Consider the following 22,874-nt stretch of genomic DNA (forward strand, 5'->3'; position numbering starts at 1 on the left):
AGATACAAAGAATTCCTTATGGAGTGAAAGATCTCCTCAAAGACTTATGTAAGAAGAACTCTCTTTTGGAGAATTCCATCATTACAGCAAGAAAGTATAGACGAAGAGACACGTCTTTTACAAAAATAATAGTTGAAAAACTATACGCAAATTTATTGATTAAGACAGTTAAAGCTAAAGGCTTTAAAGTTTTAAATGATAATAGAAAAGAACTAGAGAAATCTAGTAAAGTAAATAAAAAGACCAAAGAGAACATAAAACTCTTAAGTCTAAACATTAATCATCTCTCTAATAAGAGAGAAGAACTTGAGTTTCTTCTTAAGAAGGAGAAACCAGAAATTATGTGTTTACAAGAAACTTGGAGACAATCTACAAGACCTTTAAAACTTGAAAAATACACTACAGTTGAAACACCTAGTGGTGGAAAAAATAAACCAGGATTAATAACTCTGGTTAGAAATAATGGAGCGATCAGATGTTCCAAAAAAGGAACCGACTCAAACATTCTGCAAACTGTAGTTGAGTTTAGTTCAGCAGGCAAATGGATTAAGTATTTAGTCTTAAATGTCTACATACCACAAAACAAGGATCTCAAAAGGGAGACCTTGGCTAGATTATTTTCTCTTTTAGAAAAAGAGAATTTCAGAAATAACTATAGTGAGATCATAGTGATGGGAGATATGAATATGCAGAGTTCTAGTCTCAAGAAAAAATTAAATGTAGTTGGTTTGCCAGTTACAATAAAATATAACAGCAACGATGGTACAAGGATCCTCAAAGATGGTAAAAGATCTAAGAGGAAAATTGATACCATCTTTCGACTAAAAAGTAATGATAATGAGAAGATCATTATATCCAAGTCTTGGGTATTAAGTGATCACTTAGTGCTCAAAAGAAGTATTAAACTTGCCGTTGATAAGATCTCCGATCAACTAGTTTATGATAAGAAAATGCTGGAAAATCCAAAAGTGATTAAAAAGCTAAAAAAGAAGTTGTGTAATCAACAATTAAACATGAATAATCTCCCCGAGATTATTCAGAAAGTTTGTACATCTTTGAAGATTTACAAAAAGAGAAGAGTCCATACTGGACTTACAATGAGATGGAGATATTTAAAAGTCTTCAAAGAAAAACGTCTAGCAGCAAGAGCTGTTATGAAAAATTACAATGAAATCAACTCAATTAGATTCGAATATCTCAAAAAGAGAGTAGACGAAACTAAAAAGTTGATTCGCAAAGATAGATCGAAACTTTGGGCTTTAAGAGGAATAAAGCTCTTTAAAAGTAACAGATCCCGAGAATTCTGGCAATGGCTGAAAAATAGAAGTGTTTCCATTCGTTTGGATCAAGTGGCTCTAATTGACCACAATAAGCTTCTTCAGACTTGCCGAGCAAAGAAGCTAGAAATAGCAAATAATTTTTACGCTGATTTGGCGTCAGAGAATGATATAGATGTCAATGTCTATGATAAAGTAGATCTTGTTGATCTTCCCCCAGAGATAACAGATGAAGAATTTCTATCCGCACTGAAGAAATGTGGAAATAACAAAGCTGCCGGTCCTGATGAGATTCCAACCGAGCTATACAAATACTTACTGACTAGAGCAGTAGAAGATAAATTCTTTAAATTCATGCTACATGAATTTAATAAATATATTTGTGGAAATAGTACTCCTGAATATTGGAGCATGGCAAACATGATTTGCCTTCACAAAAAAGGAGATGAGACAGATCTGAATAATTATAGGGGAATCTCCTTAATTAACACAATTAGTAAGATCTATCTCAAGATAATAAATGACAGGTTAACTCAATTTGTCGAAGAACAAGATATACTCTCTAGATACCAAGCAGGATTCCGAGCAGGTGAAGAGTGTATGAATCAGATTACATCTCTACTAGAAATAGTGAGAAGAAGAGAATTCAGAGGCTTGAACACAATAATGTGTTTCATTGACTTTGAAAAAGCTTATGATAATGTAAGTCATGACTTATTATTTGAAAAGCTTACAAAACTTAATATCCCATTGTATTTAATCAATACAATAAAGGATATTTATAAATATACCACCATGCGTGTGAAAATTGGTGGTGACACGTCAAGTGGTTATAGCTACAGAAAAGGAGTGAGACAAGGGTGCCCTTGTTCTCCAATGCTGTTCAATATATTCATCAATGATATTTTTGACGGCATAGAAGGAGTTTTGATCCCAAGATCAAATACGAGAGTTCCGGGACTGATGTTCGCAGATGATATTGTTGTCTTCGGAAACAACATTGATGATCTTAATAATAAGATCAATAGAATTTCAAAGTGGGCAGTTAATAACAGAATGAAGATTAACTGCACAAAAAGCGGAGTATTAGAATGGAATGCTCATTCTAACATACAAGAATTCCGAAGTTTATATTCTCTCAGTACAGACTTTGGTGTGATTGAAGAAGTCACTGAATACAGATATCTAGGTGTCTTAATTAAAAGAAACACGCTAGAAGAACACTTGGTTAAAGACGCAGCAATGCGTGGCAAGAAAGCCTTGGACGCCTTGATGCCCAAGTTGATGAATAGCAGCATCAATCTCTACTTCAAGGCGATCTTAATAAAATGTGTACTAGTACCCACACTAATGTATGGCAGTGAATTGTGGGGAATGTCAAGTACAAGAGCAGGTAAGATTAACAGGATCTTAAGAAAATCTATCAGAATGATATTCAAAAGAGTATTAGTTCCACTAGATAGAGTAATGGACGAGTTCAGTATCGAACGAATTCATATACAAGCAGCTTTGAGTAGATTCAGAGCATACAACAAGTGGAAACACAATAAGACAATCATATCGGATATAATCTCAATTAATCCGAAAGAAAGAAAAACTACCTGGTGTTCAAGAACACAAAGATGGTTAAAACGATTTGTTGGCAACGAATACGAATCAAGTGATAGTAGATTTATCACTACAAAAATAATTGATGTACTAAGAAGTCGAAGAACTCTAAATACTTCTTTAGCTGCATCAATAGCAAACCAATATGACATAAGAAATTCACAAATAAAATATGTCATGAACAAAATAAACAATAGAAAAATTAGAACATATACTAGATTGAGATGTAATCTAGTAAAGTGGTCCTCAGCAATAGCATATTCAAAAAGAATACCAATGAGTTATAGAAACAAATGCTTTTTGTGTGATGGACCACAAGAAAATTTAGAACACTTTCTGTTGGAGTGCGTCTGTTTTACTGACATTAGAACATCTTTTGAAAATAAACTGCCTCTACTGACTTGTTCAAAAACAAATATCCGAGAAAAAACCAAACAACTCCTTGGTAATAAAATCGGACTAAAAAATAACCCAGATAAGATAAAAGAACTTTGTTGGACTATAGAGTTCTTAGATAGAATGGTTGTCTCTAGAAGAATTATATTTGAAAAGAAACTTAAAGAGATAACAAAACAGGATAATTAATATGAATAATTAAAAACAATAAAATCTAGAAATGGAAGAAAGAGATGTTATTTTACTAACAAGAAAACTTATATTTAATTATATTTGACCTGGGAGAGGTCGGGCATGATACTGATGCTGTATTGTTCCGCTGAACTGAGTCGTGTTCTTAAATGGTGTATTGAGCCAGGCGTTTTCGTTTTTCATCAGACTCATGAAAGTGGGTCTCTAGTCATATTATGACTAAGGATGTATCCTATGGGAACAAACTTTTCTCCTACAAGCGAGGCCGTTAAGGTATGCTGGCGTGTAAACGCACTTATTGATGATTTTTTCTTTATTAGTGGAGTTTTTGGTGGCTTGGAGGCTTTTCTTCGTTTTGCTGATTCTGTCTTTTTTTTACAATAAACAATTTTATTTTTTTTTTTTTTTTTTGAACCCTTTACCCATTCGCAAAGCAATATTAAAAGATCCTCAATAGGCAATTTTGAGTTCTTAAAAACGCTTTGTTTCATTATGGTTCCTTTGTTAGAACATTTTTTACCATCACGCCTTGAATAACAACGATAGTTTTCAGTGTTGGTCCGATTTTGAGTCATTGGTATATTGCATTTATTGCACATAGGGACCCTCAAAATGTTTTTTGCAATTAAAAATTGCATTAACTCATTTTTTTTATAGATGAGTTTTCTAAATTCTTTAATTCTCATTATGGGTCAAATTTTTTATTTCTTTTATTTTTTCCCCTTTTTTTATTTTTTCCCCTTTTTTTTATTTTTCCCCCCTTTTTTATTTTTTTTTATTTTTTTTAGGGGTGGGGGGGGGGGGGGTAAGTCGAGAACTTAACCCAATAAACAATTTTATTTTTTTTTTTTATTTTATTTTAGTAGGGTCAGCTATACTCTAGGGGTGGGAGACCCATTGCTGGTGAGAAGGACACCGTTAACTTTCGAGTAATTCTTCATATTTTTAACCTGGGAGAGGTTGGGCATGATACTGAAGCTGTATTGTTCCGCTGAACTGAGTCGTGTTCTTAAATGGTGTATTGAACCAGGCGTTGTGTTTTCGTCAGGTCCGCGAAATATGTAGTCAGAGATGACTAAGGATCTGTTACCTACGGGAACAAATTTTTCTCCTACAAGCGAGGCCGTTGAGGTATGCTGGCGTGTAATCGCAATTATTGATGTTTTTCTGGTTGGTGGAGTTTTTGGTGGCTTGGTGGCTTTTCTTCGTTTTGCTGATTCTGTTTTTTTACAATAAACAATTTTATTTTTTATTTAGGTGCAGATCTCTAAGTCTTACCAACCTTTGGCTGCTGGTTGGTAAGTAGGGTCAGCTATACTCTAGGGGTGGGAGACCCATTGCTGGTGAGAAGGACACCGTTAACTTTCGAGTAATTCTTCATATTTTTAACCTGGGAGAGGTTGGGCATGATTCTGAAGCTGTATTGTTCCGCTGAACTGAATCGTGTTCTTAAATGGTGTATTGAACCAGGCGTTGTGTTTTCGTCAGGTCCGCGAAATATGTAGTCAGAGATGACTAAGGATCTGTTACCTACGGGAACAAATTTTTCTCCTACAAGCGAGGACGTTGAGGTATGCTGGCGTGTAATCGCAATTATTGATGTTTTTCTGGTTGGTGGAGTTTTTGGTGGCTTGGTGGCTTTTCTTCGTTTTGCTGATTCTGTCTTTTTTTACAATAAACAATTTTAAATTTTTTAATGCAGTTGGAACAGTCGGGATTTAGAAAATGTACACGACAACAATTAATTTATTTAATGAAATTAAATGCGTATAGCAATAAGCAGATAATAATCATGTGTTGAAACAATCTTACGACCGAAAACAAGCGCAACAAACCAGGAGCAAGCTCAGTAGAGCAAAAAGTGACCACTTTGGTGGTCCAAACAACAATTTAGATACAGAAATGTATTTAAAACAACAAACTAAGCATGTATATGCTAATAAAAGTTTCCCAAGTGTTACTTTCAAAAATGATGGAGAAATGAAATATTTTCTCAAGAAAATCAAAATTCTCTCAGAAAGAATTAATAAAAACGACATTTTTGACACGTCAAAAAAAGAAAATAACAAAGATCTTCTTGATATTAAAAGATACATATCTAGCACTACTGAATTAGTATTGATTCAGCAGACATATTTGGAGCTCTTCCATGATAAGCTAGAAAAACAAAATATCAAATTAAAAAATTTGAAAAAAAATAATCTGATGGATGACAGTAATCAAATTACAGAATCAACAAAAAATAAAATTGAGATGATGATAGAGAATCACTCAAAAGAATGTGTAGAACAAAAGGATAATAACTCCGATGTTCCAAATGATACCAGTAGCGAAACCCTTCAGTTAGCTACTGGAAACAATGATATTTCTAAATTAGAAATCATCAATGAAGATGTTTTAATTAATGTCAAAAATCTCCCATCTGCTGTCATAAATCTCGTCACTGCTGTCAAAGTAGAAGAACAAGATAAATTGTCAGAAGATGGCAAAAGAAAATGTATAGATGTTTCAAAGGCATCTACAGATATTATAATTAATAAAAATATTAAACCAAAAGATGGTAAGCTAGATATAGCTTCCATTAACAAAAAAGCAGTAGTTAGACATCTGTCAACTATCTCTGCTATTATAGCTGGTAAAAGAAAAGCTCCTAAGAATGGAGTCAAGCTTTTCCATATAAACGAAGACGGATGGACATCTGTCAAACACACATTCAAGCCTAAAGTCCAGATAGACTTGAAGAAAAACAGAAGTGGTAAAACCACAGATAAAACCAACTTTAATAGATTTAAATCACTTAAAGTAGAAACTGGTGGCAATGTAAAAGTGCCTAAAAAGATTAATCATGAAGCTGTAAAGAGAAAAGATATCATTCCTAAAAGAGATCATGAAAAAAGAAGATTACTAAATCAGAAAATAAATTTTACAAAAAAAACGAAGGACAGAAAAAATGAGAAATGTCAACAAAAAAGAAGGCCAGTTTTACCAAAGAAAAACTGGGCCAAAGAGCTAACTGAAGAAGCTCTTATGAAAATTATAAAGGATGGTAGAATTATTTCCAAATGTAAGTTTAGGCTAGCTCTTGCTTCTGGACTCGGATTGAAAGGGAAACCTCAATCTAGAGACGCTTGGGCAGCCTTAGCTGATGTGGAAAATAAAGATATACCACTTATAAAACAATTTAAAGACTCGGAAGTAGTACTTCTGATGATTAGAGAACACGTGTGCCAAAAGGTACTAAGCAAGATTAAAGAAAAGTTCGGAGGTTCTAATATCTGCGATGAAGTTAATTTCTTCATCGACTTTTTGTCTTTAACAAAAACAACTGTTCTAGGAGAGCTGCAAAGACTCTCTGGAACGCATAAAAATTTTGTACCGCTTGTAAAAGCATGTTGGTACATAACTAAAGAATTAAATAAAGAAAAGCCAAACCATGGTTCTTTCATTTATTTAGAAAATATGATGGGTGAGCCTGCCCGAGAATCTAAGGACTTTAACAATGAATAAAGTATCTTTGTTAAAGTCCTGTTATTATAGGAAATTATTTTCCTATAACAAGAGTGATATTTTCAAATCTCTAAATAAAAAAACGCATAATCCAATTGGATTTACTCAGATTAAAAATACTTTCCAAACGACAACGAGATTGAATAGTCTCAAGTATTTTTTCATTAGAAAGAATATGTGGTGGAAGAAAGTACAAGAACAATATTGTATTGTCAAGATACAAAGAATTCCTTATGGAGTGAAAGATCTCCTCAAAGACTTATGTAAGAAGAACTCTCCTTTGGAGAATTCCATCATTACAGCAAAAAAGTATAGACGAAGAGACACGTCTTTTACAAAAATAATAGTTGAAAAACTATACGCAAATTTATTGATTAAGACAGTTAAAGCTAAAGGCTTTAAAGTTTTAAATGATAATAGAAAAAAACTAGAGAAATCTAGTAAAGTAAATAAAAAGACCAAAGAGAACATAAAACTCTTAAGTCTAAACATTAATCATCTCTCTAATAAGAGATTAGAACTTGAGTTTCTTCTTAAGAAGGAGAAACCAGAAATTATGTGTTTACAAGAAACTTGGAGACAATCTACAAGACCTTTGAAACTTGAAAAATACACTGCAGTTGAAACACCTAGTGGTGGAAAAAATAAACCAGGACTAATAACTCTGATTAGAAATAATGGAGCGATCAGATGTTCCAAAAAAGGAACCGACTCAAACATTCTGCAAACTGTAGTTGAGTTTAGTTCCGCAGGCAAATGGATTAAGTATTTAGTCTTAAATGTCTACATACCACAAGACAAGGATCTCAAGAGGGAGACCTTGGCCAGATTACTTTCTCTTTTAGAAAAAGAGAATTTCAGAAATAACTATAGTGAGATCATAGTGATGGGAGATATGAATATGCAGAGTTCTAGTCTCAAGAAAAAATTAAATGTAGTTGGTTTGCCAGTTACAATAAAATATAACAGCAACGATGGTACAAGGATCCTCAAAGATGGTAAAAGATCTAAGAGGAGAATTGATACCATCTTTCGACTAAAAAGTAATGATAATGAGAAGATCATTATATCCAAGTCTTGGGTATTAAGTGATCACTTAGTGCTCAAAAGAAAAATTAAACTTGCCGTTGATAAGATCTCAGATCAACTAGTTTATGATAAGAAAATGCTGGAAAATCCAAAAGTGATTAAAAAGCTTAAAAGGAAGTTGAGTAATCAACAATTAAACATGAATAATCTTCCTGAGATTATTCAAAAAGTTTGTACATCTTTGAAGATTTACAAAAAGAGAAGAGTCCATACTGGACTTACAATGAGATGGAGATATTTAAAAGTCTTCAAAGAAAAACGTCTAGCAGCAAGAGCTGTTATGAAAAATTACAACGAAATCAACTCAATTAGATTCGAATATCTCAAAAAGAGAGTAGACGAAACTAAAAAGTTGATTCGCAAAGATAGATCGAAACTTTGGGCTTTAAGAGGAATAAGGCTCTTTAAAAGTAATAGATCCCGAGAATTCTGGCAATGGTGGAAAAATAGAAGTGTCTCCATTCGTTTGGATCAAGTGGCTCTAATTGACCACAATAAGATTCTTCAGACTTGCCGAGCAAAGAAGCTAGAAATAGCGAATAAATTTTACGCTGATTTGGCGTCAGAGAATGATATAGATGTCAATGTCTATGATAAAGTAGATCTTGTTGATCTTCCCCCAGAGATAACAGATGAAGAATTTCTATCCGCACTGAAGAAATGTGGAAATAACAAAGCAGCCGGTCCTGATGAGATTCCAACCGAGCTATACAAACACTTACTGACTAGAGCAGTAGAAGATAAATTCTTTAAATTCATGCTACATGAATTTAATAAATATATTTGTGGAAATAGTCCTCCTGAATACTGGAGCATGGCAAACATGATTTGCCTCCACAAAAAAGGAGATGAGACAGATCTAAATAACTATAGGGGAATATCCTTAATTAACACAATTAGTAAGATCTATCTCAAGATAATAAATGACAGGTTAACTCAATTTGTCGAAGAACAAGATATACTCTCTAGATACCAAGCAGGATTCCGAGCAGGTGAAGAGTGTATGAATCAGATTACATCTCTACTAGAAATAGTGAGAAGAAGAGAATTCAGAGGCCTGAACACAATAATGTGTTTCATTGACTTTGAAAAAGCTTATGATAATGTAAGTCATGACTTATTATTTGAGAAGCTTACAAAACTTAATATCCCATTGTATTTAATCAATACAATAAAGGATATTTATAAATATACCACCATGCGTGTGAAAATTGGTGGTGACACGTCAAGTGGCTATAGCTACAGAAAAGGAGTGAGACAAGGGTGCCCTTGTTCTCCAATGCTGTTCAATATATTCATCAATGATATTTTTGACGGCATAGAAGGAGTTTTGATCCCAAGGTCAAATACGAGAGTTCCGGGACTGATGTTCGCAGATGATATTGTTGTCTTCGGAAACAACATTGATGATCTTAATAATAAGATCAATAGAATTTCTAATTGGGCAGTTAATAACAGAATGAAGATTAACTGCTCAAAAAGCGGAGTATTAGAATGGGCTGCTCATTCTAACATACAAGAATTCCGAAGTTTGTATTCTCTCAGTACAGACTTTGGTGTGATTGAAGAAGTCACTGAATACAGATATCTAGGTGTCTTAATTAAAAGAAACACGCTAGAAGAACATTTGGTCAAAGACGCAGCAATGCGTGGCAAGAAAGCCTTAGACGCCTTGATGCCCAAGTTGATGAATAATAGCATCAACCTTTACTTCAAGGCGATCTTAATCAAATGTGTACTAGTACCCACACTAATGTATGGTAGTGAACTGTGGGGAATGTCAAGTACAAGAGCAGGTAAGATTAACAGGATCTTGAGAAAATCTATCAGAATGATATTCAAAAGAGTATTAGTTCCACTAGATAGAGTAATGGACGAGTTCAGTATCGAACGAATTCATATACAAGCAGCTCTAAGTAGATTTAGAGCATACAACAAGTGGAAACACAATAAGACAATCATATCGGATATAATCTCAATCAATCCGAAAGAAAGAAAAACTACCTGGTGTTCAAGAACACAAAGATGGTTAAAACGATTTGTTGGCAACGAATATGAATCAAGTGATAGTAGACTTATCACTACAAAAATAATTGATGTACTAAGAAGTCGAAGAACTCTAAATACTTCTTTAGCTGCATCAATAGCAAACCAATATGACATAAGAAATTCACAAATAAAATATGTCATGAACAAAATAAACAATAGAAAAATTAGAACATATACTAGATTGAGATGTAATCTAGTAAAGTGGTCCTCAGCAATAGCACATTCAAAAAGAATACCAATGAGTTATAGAAACAAATGCTTTTTGTGTGATGGACTACAAGAAAATTTAGAACACTTTCTGCTGGAGTGCGTCTGTTTAACTGACATTAGATCATCTTTTGAAAATAAACTGCCTCTACTGACTTGTTCAAAAACAAATATCCGAGAAAAAACCAAGCAACTCCTTGGTAATAAAATCGGATTAAGAAACAACCCAGATAAGATTAAAGAACTCTGTTTTATTATAGATTACTTAGACAAGATGGTTGTCTCTAGAAGAATTATGATTAATAACAAACTGAAGGAGATAACGAAACAAAATAATTAATATAGCTTAATTAAAAAAAATGAAAATCTAGAATTAGAAGAAAGAAGTGTTATATTATTAACAAAAAGACTTATATTTAATTATATTTGACCTGGGAGAGGTCGGGCATGATACTGATGCTGTATTGTTCCGCTGAACTGAGTCGTGTTCTTAAATGGTGTATTGAGCCAGGCGTTTTCGTTTTTCGTTTTTCGTTTTTCATTAGACCCGTGAAAGTGGGTCTCTAGTCATATTATGACTAAGGATGTGTCCTATGGGAACAAACTTTTCTCCTACAAGCGAGGCCGTTAAGGTATGCTGGCGTGTAAACGCAATTATTGATGATTTTTTCTTTATTAGTGGAGTTTTTGGTGGCTTGGAGGCTTTTCTTCGTTTTGCTGATTCTGTCTTTTTTACAATAAACAATTTTATTTTATTTTTTTTTTTATTTCAGAAATAACTATAGTGAGATCATAGTGATGGGAGATATGAATATGCAGAGTTCTAGTCTCAAGAAAAAACTAAATGTAGTTGGTTTGCCAGTTACAATAAAATATAACAGCAACGATGGTACAAGGATCCTCAAAGATGGTAAAAGATCTAAGAGGAAAATTGATACCATCTTTCGACTAAAAAGTAATGATAATGAGAAGATCATTATATCCAAGTCTTGGGTATTAAGTGATCACTTAGTGCTCAAAAGAAAAATTAAACTTGCCGTTGATAAGATCTCAGATCAACTAGTTTATGATAAGAAGATGCTGGAAAATCTAAAAGTGATTAAAAAGCTTAAAAGGAAGTTGAGTAATCAACAATTAAACATGAATAATCTTCCTGAGATTATTCAAAAAGTTTGTACATCGTTAAAGATTTACAGAAAGAAAAAAGTCCATACTGGACTTACAATGAGATGGAGATATTTAAAAGTCTTCAAAGAAAGACGTCTAGCAGCAAGAGCTGTTATGAAAAATTACAACGAAATCAACTCAATTAGATTCGAATATCTCAAAAAGAGAGTAGACGAAACTAAAAAGTTGATTCGCAAAGATAGATCGAAACTTTGGGCTTTAAGAGGAATAAGGCTCTTTAAAAGTAATAGATCCCGAGAATTCTGGCAATGGTGGAAAAATAGAAGTGTCTCCATTCGTTTGGATCAAGTGGCTCTAATTGACCACAATAAGATTCTTCAGACTTGCCGAGCAAAGAAGCTAGAAATAGCGAATAAATTTTACGCTGATTTGGCGTCAGAGAATGATATAGATGTCAATGTCTATGATAAAGTAGATCTTGTTGATCTTCCCCCAGAGATAACAGATGAAGAATTTCTATCCGCACTGAAGAAATGTGGAAATAACAAAGCAGCCGGTCCTGATGAGATTCCAACCGAGCTATACAAACACTTACTGACTAGAGCAGTAGAAGATAAATTCTTTAAATTCATGCTACATGAATTTAATAAATATATTTGTGGAAATAGTCCTCCTGAATACTGGAGCATGGCAAACATGATTTGCCTCCACAAAAAAGGAGATGAGACAGATCTAAATAACTATAGGGGAATCTCCTTAATTAACACAATTAGTAAGATCTATCTCAAGATAATAAATGACAGGTTAACTCAATTTGTCGAAGAACAAGATATACTCTCTAGATACCAAGCAGGATTCCGAGCAGGTGAAGAGTGTATGAATCAGATTACATCTCTACTAGAAATAGTGAGAAGAAGAGAATTCAGAGGCCTGAACACAATAATGTGTTTTATTGACTTTGAAAAAGCTTATGATAATGTAAGTCATGACTTATTATTTGAGAAGCTTACAAAACTTAATATCCCATTGTATTTAATCAATACAATAAAGGATATTTATAAATATACCACCATGCGTGTGAAAATTGGTGGTGACACGTCAAGTGGCTATAGCTACAGAAAAGGAGTGAGACAAGGGTGCCCTTGTTCTCCAATGCTGTTCAATATATTCATCAATGATATTTTTGACGGCATAGAAGGAGTTTTGATCCCAAGATCAAATACGAGAGTTCCGGGACTGATGTTCGCAGATGATATTGTTGTCTTCGGAAACAACATTGATGATCTTAATAATAAGATCAATAGAATTTCTAATTGGGCAGTTAATAACAGAATGAAGATTAACTGCTCAAAAAGCGGAGTATTAGAATGGGCTGCTCATTCTAACATACAAGAATTCCGAAGTTTGTATTCTCTCAGTACAGACTTTGGTGTGATTGAAGAAGTCACTGAATACAGATATCTAGGTGTCTTAATTAAAAGAAACACGCTAGAAGAACATTTGGTCAAAGACGCAGCAATGCGTGGCAAGAAAGCCTTAGACGCCTTGATGCCCAAGTTGATGAATAATAGCATCAACCTTTACTTCAAGGCGATCTTAATCAAATGTGTACTAGTACCCACACTAATGTATGGTAGTGAACTGTGGGGAATGTCAAGTACAAGAGCAGGTAAGATTAACAGGATCTTGAGAAAATCTATCAGAATGATATTCAAAAGAGTATTAGTTCCACTAGATAGAGTAATGGACGAGTTCAGTATCGAACGAATTCATATACAAGCAGCTTTAAGTAGATTTAGAGCATACAACAAGTGGAAACACAATAAGACAATCATATCGGATATAATTGCAATAAATCCGAAAGAAAGAAAAACTACCTGGTGTTCAAGAACACAAAGATGGTTAAAACGATTTGTCGGCGACGAATACGAATCAAGTGATAGTAAATTTATCACTTCAAAAATAATTGATGTACTAAGAAGTCGAAGAACTCTAAATACTTCCTTAGCTGCATCAATAGCAAACCAATATGACATAAGAAATTCACAAATAAAATATGTCATGAACAAAATAAATAATAGAAAAATTAGAACATATACTAGATTGAGATGTAATCTAGTAAAGTGGTCCTCAGCAATAGCATATTCAAAAAGAATACCAATGAGTTATAGAAACAAATGCTTTTTGTGTGATGGACCACAAGAAAATTTAGAACACTTTCTGCTGGAGTGCGTCTGTTTAACTGACATTAGATCATCTTTTGAAAATAAACTGCCTCTACTGACTTGTTCAAAAACAAATATCCGAGATAAAACCAAGCAACTCCTTGGTAATAAAATCGGACTAAAAAATAACCCAGATAAGATAAAAGAACTTTGTTGCACTATAGAGTTCTTAGATAGAATGGTTGTCTCTAGAAGAATTATGATTAATAACAAACTGAAGGAGATAACGAAACAAAATAATTAATATAGCTTAATTAAAAAAAATGAAGATCTAGAATTAGAAGAAAGAAGTGTTATATTATTAACAAAAAGACTTATATTTATTTATATTTGACCTGGGAGAGGTCGGGCATGATACTGATGCTGTATTGTTCCGCTGAACTGAGTCGTGTTCTTAAATGGTGTATTGAGCCAGGCGTTTTCGTTTTTCATCAGACCCATGAAAGTGGGTCTCTAGTCATATTATGACTAAGGATGTATCCTATGGGAACAAACTTTTCTCCTACAAGCGAGGCCGTTAAGGTATGCTGGCGTGTAAACGCAATTATTGATGATTTTCTGGTTGGTGGAGTTTTTGGTGGCTTGGTGGCTTTTCTTCGTTTTGCTGATTCTGTCTTTTTACAATAAACATTTTTATTTTTATTTATTTTTTAACAAAAACAACTGTTCTAGGAGAACTACAAAGACTCTCTCGAACGCATAAAAACTTTGTACCACTTGTTAAAGCATGTTGGTACATAACTAAAGAATTAAATAAAGAAAAGCCAAACCATGGTTCTTTCATTTATTTAGAAAATATGATGGGTGAGCCTGCCCGAGAATCTAAGGACTTTAACAATGAATAAAGTATCTTTGTTAAAGTCCTGTTATTATAGGAAACTATTTTCTTATAAAAGAAAATCTATTTTTAAATCTTTAAAACAAAAATGCATAATCCAATTGGTTATAACAAATTAAAAAATACTTTCAAAACGCCAAGGAGACTGAATAGTCTCAAATATTTTTCTATTAGAAAGAATATGTGGTGGAAGAAAGTACAAGAACAATATTGTATTGTCAAGATACAAAGAATTCCTTATGGAGTGAAAGATCTTCTCAAAGACTTATGTAAGAAGAACTTTCCTTTGGAGAATTCCATCATTACAGCAAGAAAGTATAGACGAAGAGACACTTCTTTTACAAAAATAATAGTTGAAAAACTATAAGCAAATTTATTGATTAAGACAGATAAAGCTAAAGGCTTTAAAGTTTTAAATGATAATAGAAAAGAACTAGAGAAATCTAGTAAAGCAAATAAAAAGACCAAAGAGAACATAAAACTCTTAAGTCTAAACATTAATCATCTCTCTAATAAGAGAGAAGAACTTGAGTTTCTTCTTAAGAAGGAGAAACCAGAAATTATGTGTTTACAAGAAACTTGGAGACAATCTACAAGACCTTTAAAACTTGAAAAATACACTACAGTTGAAACACCTAGTGGTGGAAAAAATAAACCAGGATTAATAACTCTGGTTAGAAATAATGGAGCGATTAGATGTTCCAAAAAGGCACCGACTCAAATATTCTGCAAACTGTAGTTGAGTTTAGTTCCGCAGGCAAATGGATTAAGTATTTAGTCTTAAATGTCTACATACCACAAGACAAGGATCTCAAGAGAGAAGTCTTGGCCAGATTACTTTCTCTTTTAGAAAAAGAGAATTTCAGAAATAACTATAGTGAGATCATAGTGATGGGAGATATGAATATGCAGAGTTCTAGTCTCAAGAAAAAATTAAATGTAGTTGGTTTGCCAGTTACAATAAAATATAACAGCAAAGATGGTACAAGGATTCTCAAAGATGGTAAAAGATCTAAGAGGAAAATTGATACCATCTTTCGACTAAAAATTAATGATAATGAGAAGATCGTCATTCTAAAGTCTTGGGTATTAAGTGACCACTTAGTGCTCAAAAGAAATATTAAACTTGCCGTTGATAAGATCTCAGATCAACTAGTTTATGATAAGAAGATGCTGGAAAATGCAAAAGTGATTAAAAAGCTAAAAAGGAAGTTGAGTAATCAACAATTAAACATGATTAATCTTCCTGAGATTATTCAAAAAGTTCGCACATCTTTGAAGATTTACAAAAAGAGAAGAGTCCATACTCGACTTACAATGAGATGGAGATATTTAAAAGTCTTCAAAGAAAAACGTCTATCAGCAAGAACTGTTATGAAAAATTACAATGAAATCAACTCAATTAGATTCGAATATCTCAAAAAGAGAGTTGACGAAATAAAAAGTTGATTCGCAAAGATAGATCGAAACTTTGGGCTTTACGAGGAATAAAGCTCTTTAAAAGCAATAGATCCCGAGAATTCTGGCAATGGCTGAAAAATAGAAGTGTTTCCATTCGTTTGAATCAAGTGGCTCTAATCGACCACAATAAGCTTCTTCAGACTTGCCGAGCAAAGAAGCTAGAAATAGCGAATAAATTTTACGCCGAATTAGCGTCAGAGAATGATATAGATGTCAATGTCTATGATAAAGAAGATTTTGTTGATCATCCCTCAGAGATAACAGATGAAGAATTTCTATCCGCACTATAGAAATGCGTAAATAACAAAGCTTCCGGTCCTGATGAGATTCCAACCGAGCTATACAAACACTTACTGACTAGAGCAGTAATAGATAAATTCTTTAAATTCATGCTAAATGAATTTAATAAATATATTTGTGGAAATAGTCCTCCTGGATACTGGAGCATGGCAAACATGATTTGCCTTCACAAAAAAGGAGATGAGACAGATCTGAATAATTATAGGGAGATCTCCTTAATTAACACAATTAGTAAGATCTATCTCAAGATAATAAATGACAGATTAACTCAATTTGTCGAAGAACAAGATATACTCTCTAGATACCAAGCAGGATTCCGAGCAGGTGAAGAGTGTATGAATCAGATTACATCTCTATTAGAAATAGTGAGAAGAAGAGAATTCAGAGCCTTGAACACAATAATGTGTTTCATTGACTTTGAAAAAGCTTATGATAATGTAAGTCACGACTTATTTTTTGAAAAGCTTGCAAAACATAATATCCCATTGTATTTAATCATTTCAATAAAGGATATTTATAAATATACCACCATGCGTGTAAAAAATTGGTGGTGACACGTCAAGTGGCTATAGCTACAGAAAAGGAGTGAGACAAGGGTGCCCTTGTTCTACAATGCTGTTCAATTTATTCATCAATGATATTTTTGACGGCATAGATGGAGTTTTGATCCCAAGGTCAAATAAGAGAGTTCCGGGACTGATGTTCGCAGATGATATTGTTGTCTTCGGAAACAACATTGATGATCTTAATAATAAGATCAATAGAATTTCTAATTGGGCAGTTAATAACAGAATGAAGATTAACTGCTCAAAAAGCGGAGTATTAGAATGGGCTGCTCATTCTAACATACAAGAATTCCGAAGTTTGTATTCTCTCAGTACAGACTTTGGTGTGATTGAGGAAGTTACTGAATACAGATATCTAGGTGTCTTAATTAAAAGAAACACGCTAGAAGAACACTTGGTCAAAGACGCAGCAATGCGTGGCAAGAAAGCCTTAGACGCCTCGATGCCCAAGTTGATGAATAGCAGCATCAATCTCTACTTCAAGGCGATCTTAATGAAATGTGTACTAGTACCCACACTAATGTATGGCAGTGAATTGTGGGGAATGTCAAGTACAAGAGCAGGTAAGATTAACAGGATCTTAAGAAAATCTATCAGAATGATATTCAAAAGAGTATTAGTTCCACTAGATAGAGTAATGGACGAGTTCAGTATCGAACGAATTCATATACAAGCAGCTCTAAGTAGATTTAGAGCATACAACAAGTGGAAACACAATAAGACAATCATATCGGATATAATCTCAATCAATCCGAAAGAAAGAAAAACTACCTGGTGTTCAAGAACACAAAGATGGTTAAAACGATTTGTTGGCAACGAATATGAATTAAGTGATAGTAGATTTATCACTACAAAAATAATTGATGTACTAAGAAGTCGAAGAACTTTAAATACTTCTTTAGCTGCATCAATAGCAAACCAATATGACATAAAAAATTCACAAATAAAATATGTCATGAACAAAATAAATAATAGAAAAATTAGAACATATACTAGATTGAGATGTAATCTAGTAAAGTGGTCCTCAGCAATAACCAATTCAAAAAGAATATCTATGAGTTATAGAAATAAATGCTTTTTGTGTGATGGACCACAAGAAAATTTAGAACACTTTCTGCTAGAGTGCGTCTGTTTAACTGACATTAGAACATCTTTTGAAAATAAACTGCCTCTACTGACTTGTTCAAAAACAAATAACCAAGAAAAAACCAAATTACTTCTTGGTAATAAAATCGGATTAAGAAACAACCCAGATAAGATAAAAGAACTTTGTTGGACTATAGAGTTCTTAGATAGAATGGTTGTCTCTAGAAGAATTATATTTGAAAAGAAACTTAAGGAGATAACGAAACAAGGTAATTAATATGAATAATTAAAAAAATGAAGATCTAGAAATAGAAGAAAGAGACGTTGATTTATTAACAAGAAGACTTATATTTAATTATATTTGACCTGGGAGAGGTCGGGCATGATACTGATGCTGTATTGTTCCGCTGAACTGAGTCGTGTTCTTAAATGGTGTATTGAGCCAGGGGTTTTCGTTTTTCATTAGACCCATGAAAGTGGGTCTCTAGTCATATTATGACTAAGGATGTGTCCTATGGGAACAAACTTTTCTCCTACAAGCGAGGCCGTTAAGGTATGCTGGCGTGTAAGCGCACTTATTGATGATTTTTTTCTTTATTAGTGGAGTTTTTGGTGGCTTGGAGGCTTTTCTTCGTTTTGCTGATTCTGTCTTTTTTTACAATAAACAATTTTATTTTATTTTTTTAACCGAGGATTGGCTCTTGCAGTAAAGAGAGACTCTGGTCTCTCTCTCACGTACTATGCGCAACATGATTGGCTCCTGGCGGGAAGTATCGAAGGAACATTCGAGATGCATAAGACACCTATCCAGATATTAGCAGTATCGGTCTACATCCCATGTAGAGGAGAAGCTAACAGGCAGGTGGCAAAGCAATGTTTGACTGCGTTCTTGCGAGAGAAAGCATCGAGACCCACGTGGACTCGCGTGGTAATTGGTGGTGATTTCAATATGAACGAAGGAGAACTTGCTGTCCTTCTAAGCCAGAGCAAATCTGGCATAGAAGTCTTACCCAACCCATTGATGAAGACAAGATGGAGCTGGACGACCAACTGGTCGTCAATAGACCATATTGCAGCGAAAGGGTTCAGAGAAAGGCCGTTTGTATGGCCCATACAACACTATGACATCTCTGATCACTTTCCAGTGTATGTGAAAATCAAGTTTGAGAAGACCTTTATACCTGAAAGGAAGTCTATCATCTCTCGTGCTAAAGTGAAGGATGTCCGCCCAATCTTTGTGGCGGATGAAAAGTGGAATGCTGTGACAGAGAAGACAGACTCAAATCTGTCAACTCTGGCTAAAGCTTTCATTGATAGTGTCTGGGAAGTGGCTAATGGTTGCAACGTGACCTCTAAGCCGCACCCAAAAGAATGGCGAGTATACATCTCAAAAGAAACTCGGACCCTAATTGCGAAGAGGCGCAATGTGTTTAAACACCGAAAGGATCCTGACTTCGACCGTACTGTGTACGATAAGCTCATGATGAGAGTACAAAAGTCCAAAAAGAAGGACGCATGTGAGGCTCGCACGCGAAAAACACATGCGATCGCTAAAATGGTAGTGGAGAACCGTTACAAAGATCTATTCTTAGAGATAAGATCTTCAACAGGTGACGGTGTCTCGGACAAACCAGTACTCGACGAATCTACTGGCAGTGTCATTCATGATAAGAAAGGAAAGGAAGAACTTTGGGCCAGATACTTTGGAGACCTTGCTTCAGATAAAACTGGACACTCAAGAGACCCGAATTTCTGGATCGACAAGTTTCCTATAAAGCACAATGTCTACCCTGAGTGCAACAGTCCCTTGTATTACGAGGAACTGTGGGGCGCATTAAAATCTACTCCATGGGGGAAAGCTCCAGGACTCGACGGCATTCCGGCCGATGTCTTAAAGGTAATAGCCATGGAGGAGGAACCTGTTTCCGCGGCGGCAAAAGCTCTCTGGAAAACGGTAAGTTCCATTTGGAACAAAGCCGAAATTCCGAATGAGATCAATGTTGGCGAGGTGGTACCAATTCCTAAGAAAACCATGTCCGTAGTGACTATGAGTGACACTAGGGGTATTGTTCTACTTCCCTCGCTGACCAAAGTTATCGCAAAGATTGCTGCTCGCAGGATTAACTGTATCGCTGAGGAGCACGGGCTCCTGGCTAAAGAACAAGCTGGGTTTAGAACGTTGGAGGAGTGTACGGCTCAAGTAGCATCCTTGTATGAGGTAGTGAAAAGGCGAAGTATTAGAGGACAACCGACTTACCTGGCTTTTATCGATTATGCAAAAGCATACGACAAGGTTCCTCATAAAGCGCTTTTAAGGAAACTGGAGTGTATAGGAATAGGAGGACATCTTCTTGATGTCATTAGGTCCCTATACAAAGACCCACGGATGTGTGTTAGAGTTGGCTCATCTACATCACCCATTGTCAATTACCATTGTGGTGTAAGACAGGGATGTCCCGTCTCACCCATCCTTTTCGACCTATTCATTAATGACCTACTTCTGGGCATGGAAGGAGTTACTATTCCTGGTGTTGATAGCACCATCAGCGGACTACTGTTTGCAGATGACGCGGTTATACTGGCAGAAAGTGAATCTGCGCTGCGGAGGAACTTAAAAATCCTGTCAAGCTGGAGTGAGAAACATGAGATGAGTGTAAACGCATCGAAATGCGGTATCATGGCGATAAGCACAACCGAGCAAATCGAAGCAGGTGGTCCCGAGTCAATTCTACTCAATAAGAAAGCCAAGAGGGAACCTAATGAACCGGAATCTTTCGAGATAATGGGGAATGAAGTTCCAATAATAACAGAGTATGTCTACCTAGGTATCCGATTTACACCAGACCTTTGCCTTAACTCTATGATGAAACATTGTGAATCTAAGGGGAAAAAAGCATTTGGAGCTATGTACTATCTTTTATCTAGGAAAGACATGCCCGTGTTCGTAAAGACACTAGCACTGAAAGTCAAGCTACAAGCTATTCTTACCTACGGAGCTGAAGTATGGGGAATGTCGACCGCCAGGTGTAAAGGAATTCAGAGAATAATGAATGCAGCATGCAGAATCATCGTTGGTGGGGGTAAAAATGCATCAATGGATAGAATTCGATCCGAGTTAGGAGTGAAATCTGTTGCGAATATTGCGGCTGTCAAGCGAGCTAGAGCTGTAGCGAAATGGCCGGGCTGTAAGACATGGATTTCTACCTTGTCAAACAGCCACTTTCGGTCGCGAGAGTGGACATGGGTAAGTGGTAACATCAAATGGCTTAAACGTTACGCTGGATGGGAAATTGGGCGGGCGCTGACAACTACCATAATCGATGATGTTTTCGCTTCGAGAGAAGTGGAATCAAGAACCAAGATTGGCACTTGGGCTGCAGAATATAGATTGTCAACTAAACCCGTCTGGATCAAGTTGGGTAGCTTGTATCCAGAACTCCAAAGGGGGTGCTTAGGAATTGGACGAATGCGAAGTGGAACCTTCAATTTCGTTAGAAACCTTGTCAATAAGCGCATCCTGGGGAACCAATACCGATCCTTCTGCCCATTTTGTAACAATTCGGATGAAGAGACGATAGAACACCTATTCTTTTACTGCCAGAGATGGGAAGAGTATCGGGGCCATTATTTTCCATGGTGGTCTACTGGGGCTAGTCAGTACATAAAAAAAATAAATAGCATGTCGATGGTGTTGCAAGCACTGTTGCGCATACTCCTGGGAGAGGAGGCTGGAAGTGATGAACTCGTATGTCTATATACGAATTTCGGAAACTCTGCGATTATCGAGCAATCTAGTACTGACTCTTTTGTAGTACCGGCTGCGAGATTTCTGCAGAGAATTATTCCTCTAAGGGAAGGTATTATCCGCAGGATAATATCTGTTGACCGAAGAGTCTCCTGGAGCCAAAGCTCAATGAGTACGGCGGAGCTTGTTGCACCATAGTCTAAGAGGGTGGGGTTTTAGTGAGTTCGAGTCTCACAGTATCAACCAATCTTTCAGTCTCACTGATTGATGTTGTTCTGCGCGGGCATTTCCCCATCCTTTGACACAAAAAAAAAAAAAAAAATGTGTTTTCGTCAGGTCCGCGAAATATGTAGTTAGAGATGACTAAGGATCTGTTACCTACGGGAACAAATTTTTCTCCTACAAGCGAGGCCGTTGAGGTATGCTGGCGTGTAATCGCAATTATTGATGTTTTTCTGGTTGGTGGAGTTTTTGGTGGCTTGGTGGCTTTTCTTCGTTTTGCTGATTCTGTCTTTTTTACAATAAACAATTTTATTTATTTTTTATTAGGTGCAGATCTCTAAGTCTTACCAACCTTCGGCTGTTGGTTGGTAAGTAGGGTCAGCTATACTCTAGGGGTGGGAGACCCATTGCTGGTGAGAAGAACGCCGTTAACTTTCGAGTAATTCTTCATATTTTTAACCTGGGAGAGGTTGGGCATGATACTGAAGCTGTATTGTTCCGCTGAACTGAGTCGTGTTCTTAAATGGTGTATTGAACCAGGCGTTGTGTTTTCGTCAGGTCCGCGAAATATGTAGTCAGAGATGACTAAGGATCTGTTACCTACGGGAACAAATTTTTCTCCTACAAGCGAGGCCGTCAAGGTATGCTGGCGTGTAAACGCAATTATTGATGTTTTTCTGGTTGGTGGAGTTTTTGGTGGCTTGGTGGCTTTTCTTCGTTTTGCTGATTCTGTCTTTTTACAATAAACAATTTTTTTTTTATTTTTTTTATTGCTGGTGAGAAGGACACCGTTAACTTTCGAGTAATTCTTCATATTTTTAACCTGGGAGAGGACCCCCCACAAGAGAGCGTCCACGTCGCGGAGGGTGGGACCGATGTTTTTTAACTAGGTGCAGATCTCTAAGTCTTACCAACCTTCGGCTGCTGGTTGGTAAGTAGGGTCAGCTATACTCTAGGGGTGGGAGACCCATTGCTGGT

At 35.5% G+C, this 22,874-nt stretch overlaps 1 protein-coding gene across 1 annotated transcript; it reads left to right on the forward strand.

Annotated features, from left to right (window-relative positions):
• Positions 1 to 18,719: 18,719 nt before the first annotated feature.
• VNE69_06107 (pol polyprotein) lies at positions 18,720 to 21,872 on the forward strand (the record flags this gene model as incomplete). Its single annotated transcript, XM_065473860.1, has 1 exon — positions 18,720 to 21,872. The coding sequence occupies one exon, from the start codon at positions 18,720 to 18,722 to the stop codon at positions 21,870 to 21,872; it is 3,153 nt and encodes a 1,050-aa protein (XP_065329932.1).
• Positions 21,873 to 22,874: the final 1,002 nt, after the last annotated feature.

Source organism: Vairimorpha necatrix, chromosome 6 (assembly GCF_036630325.1).
Source record: "Vairimorpha necatrix chromosome 6, complete sequence".
NCBI classification, from domain to species: domain Eukaryota; kingdom Fungi; phylum Microsporidia; family Nosematidae; genus Vairimorpha; species Vairimorpha necatrix.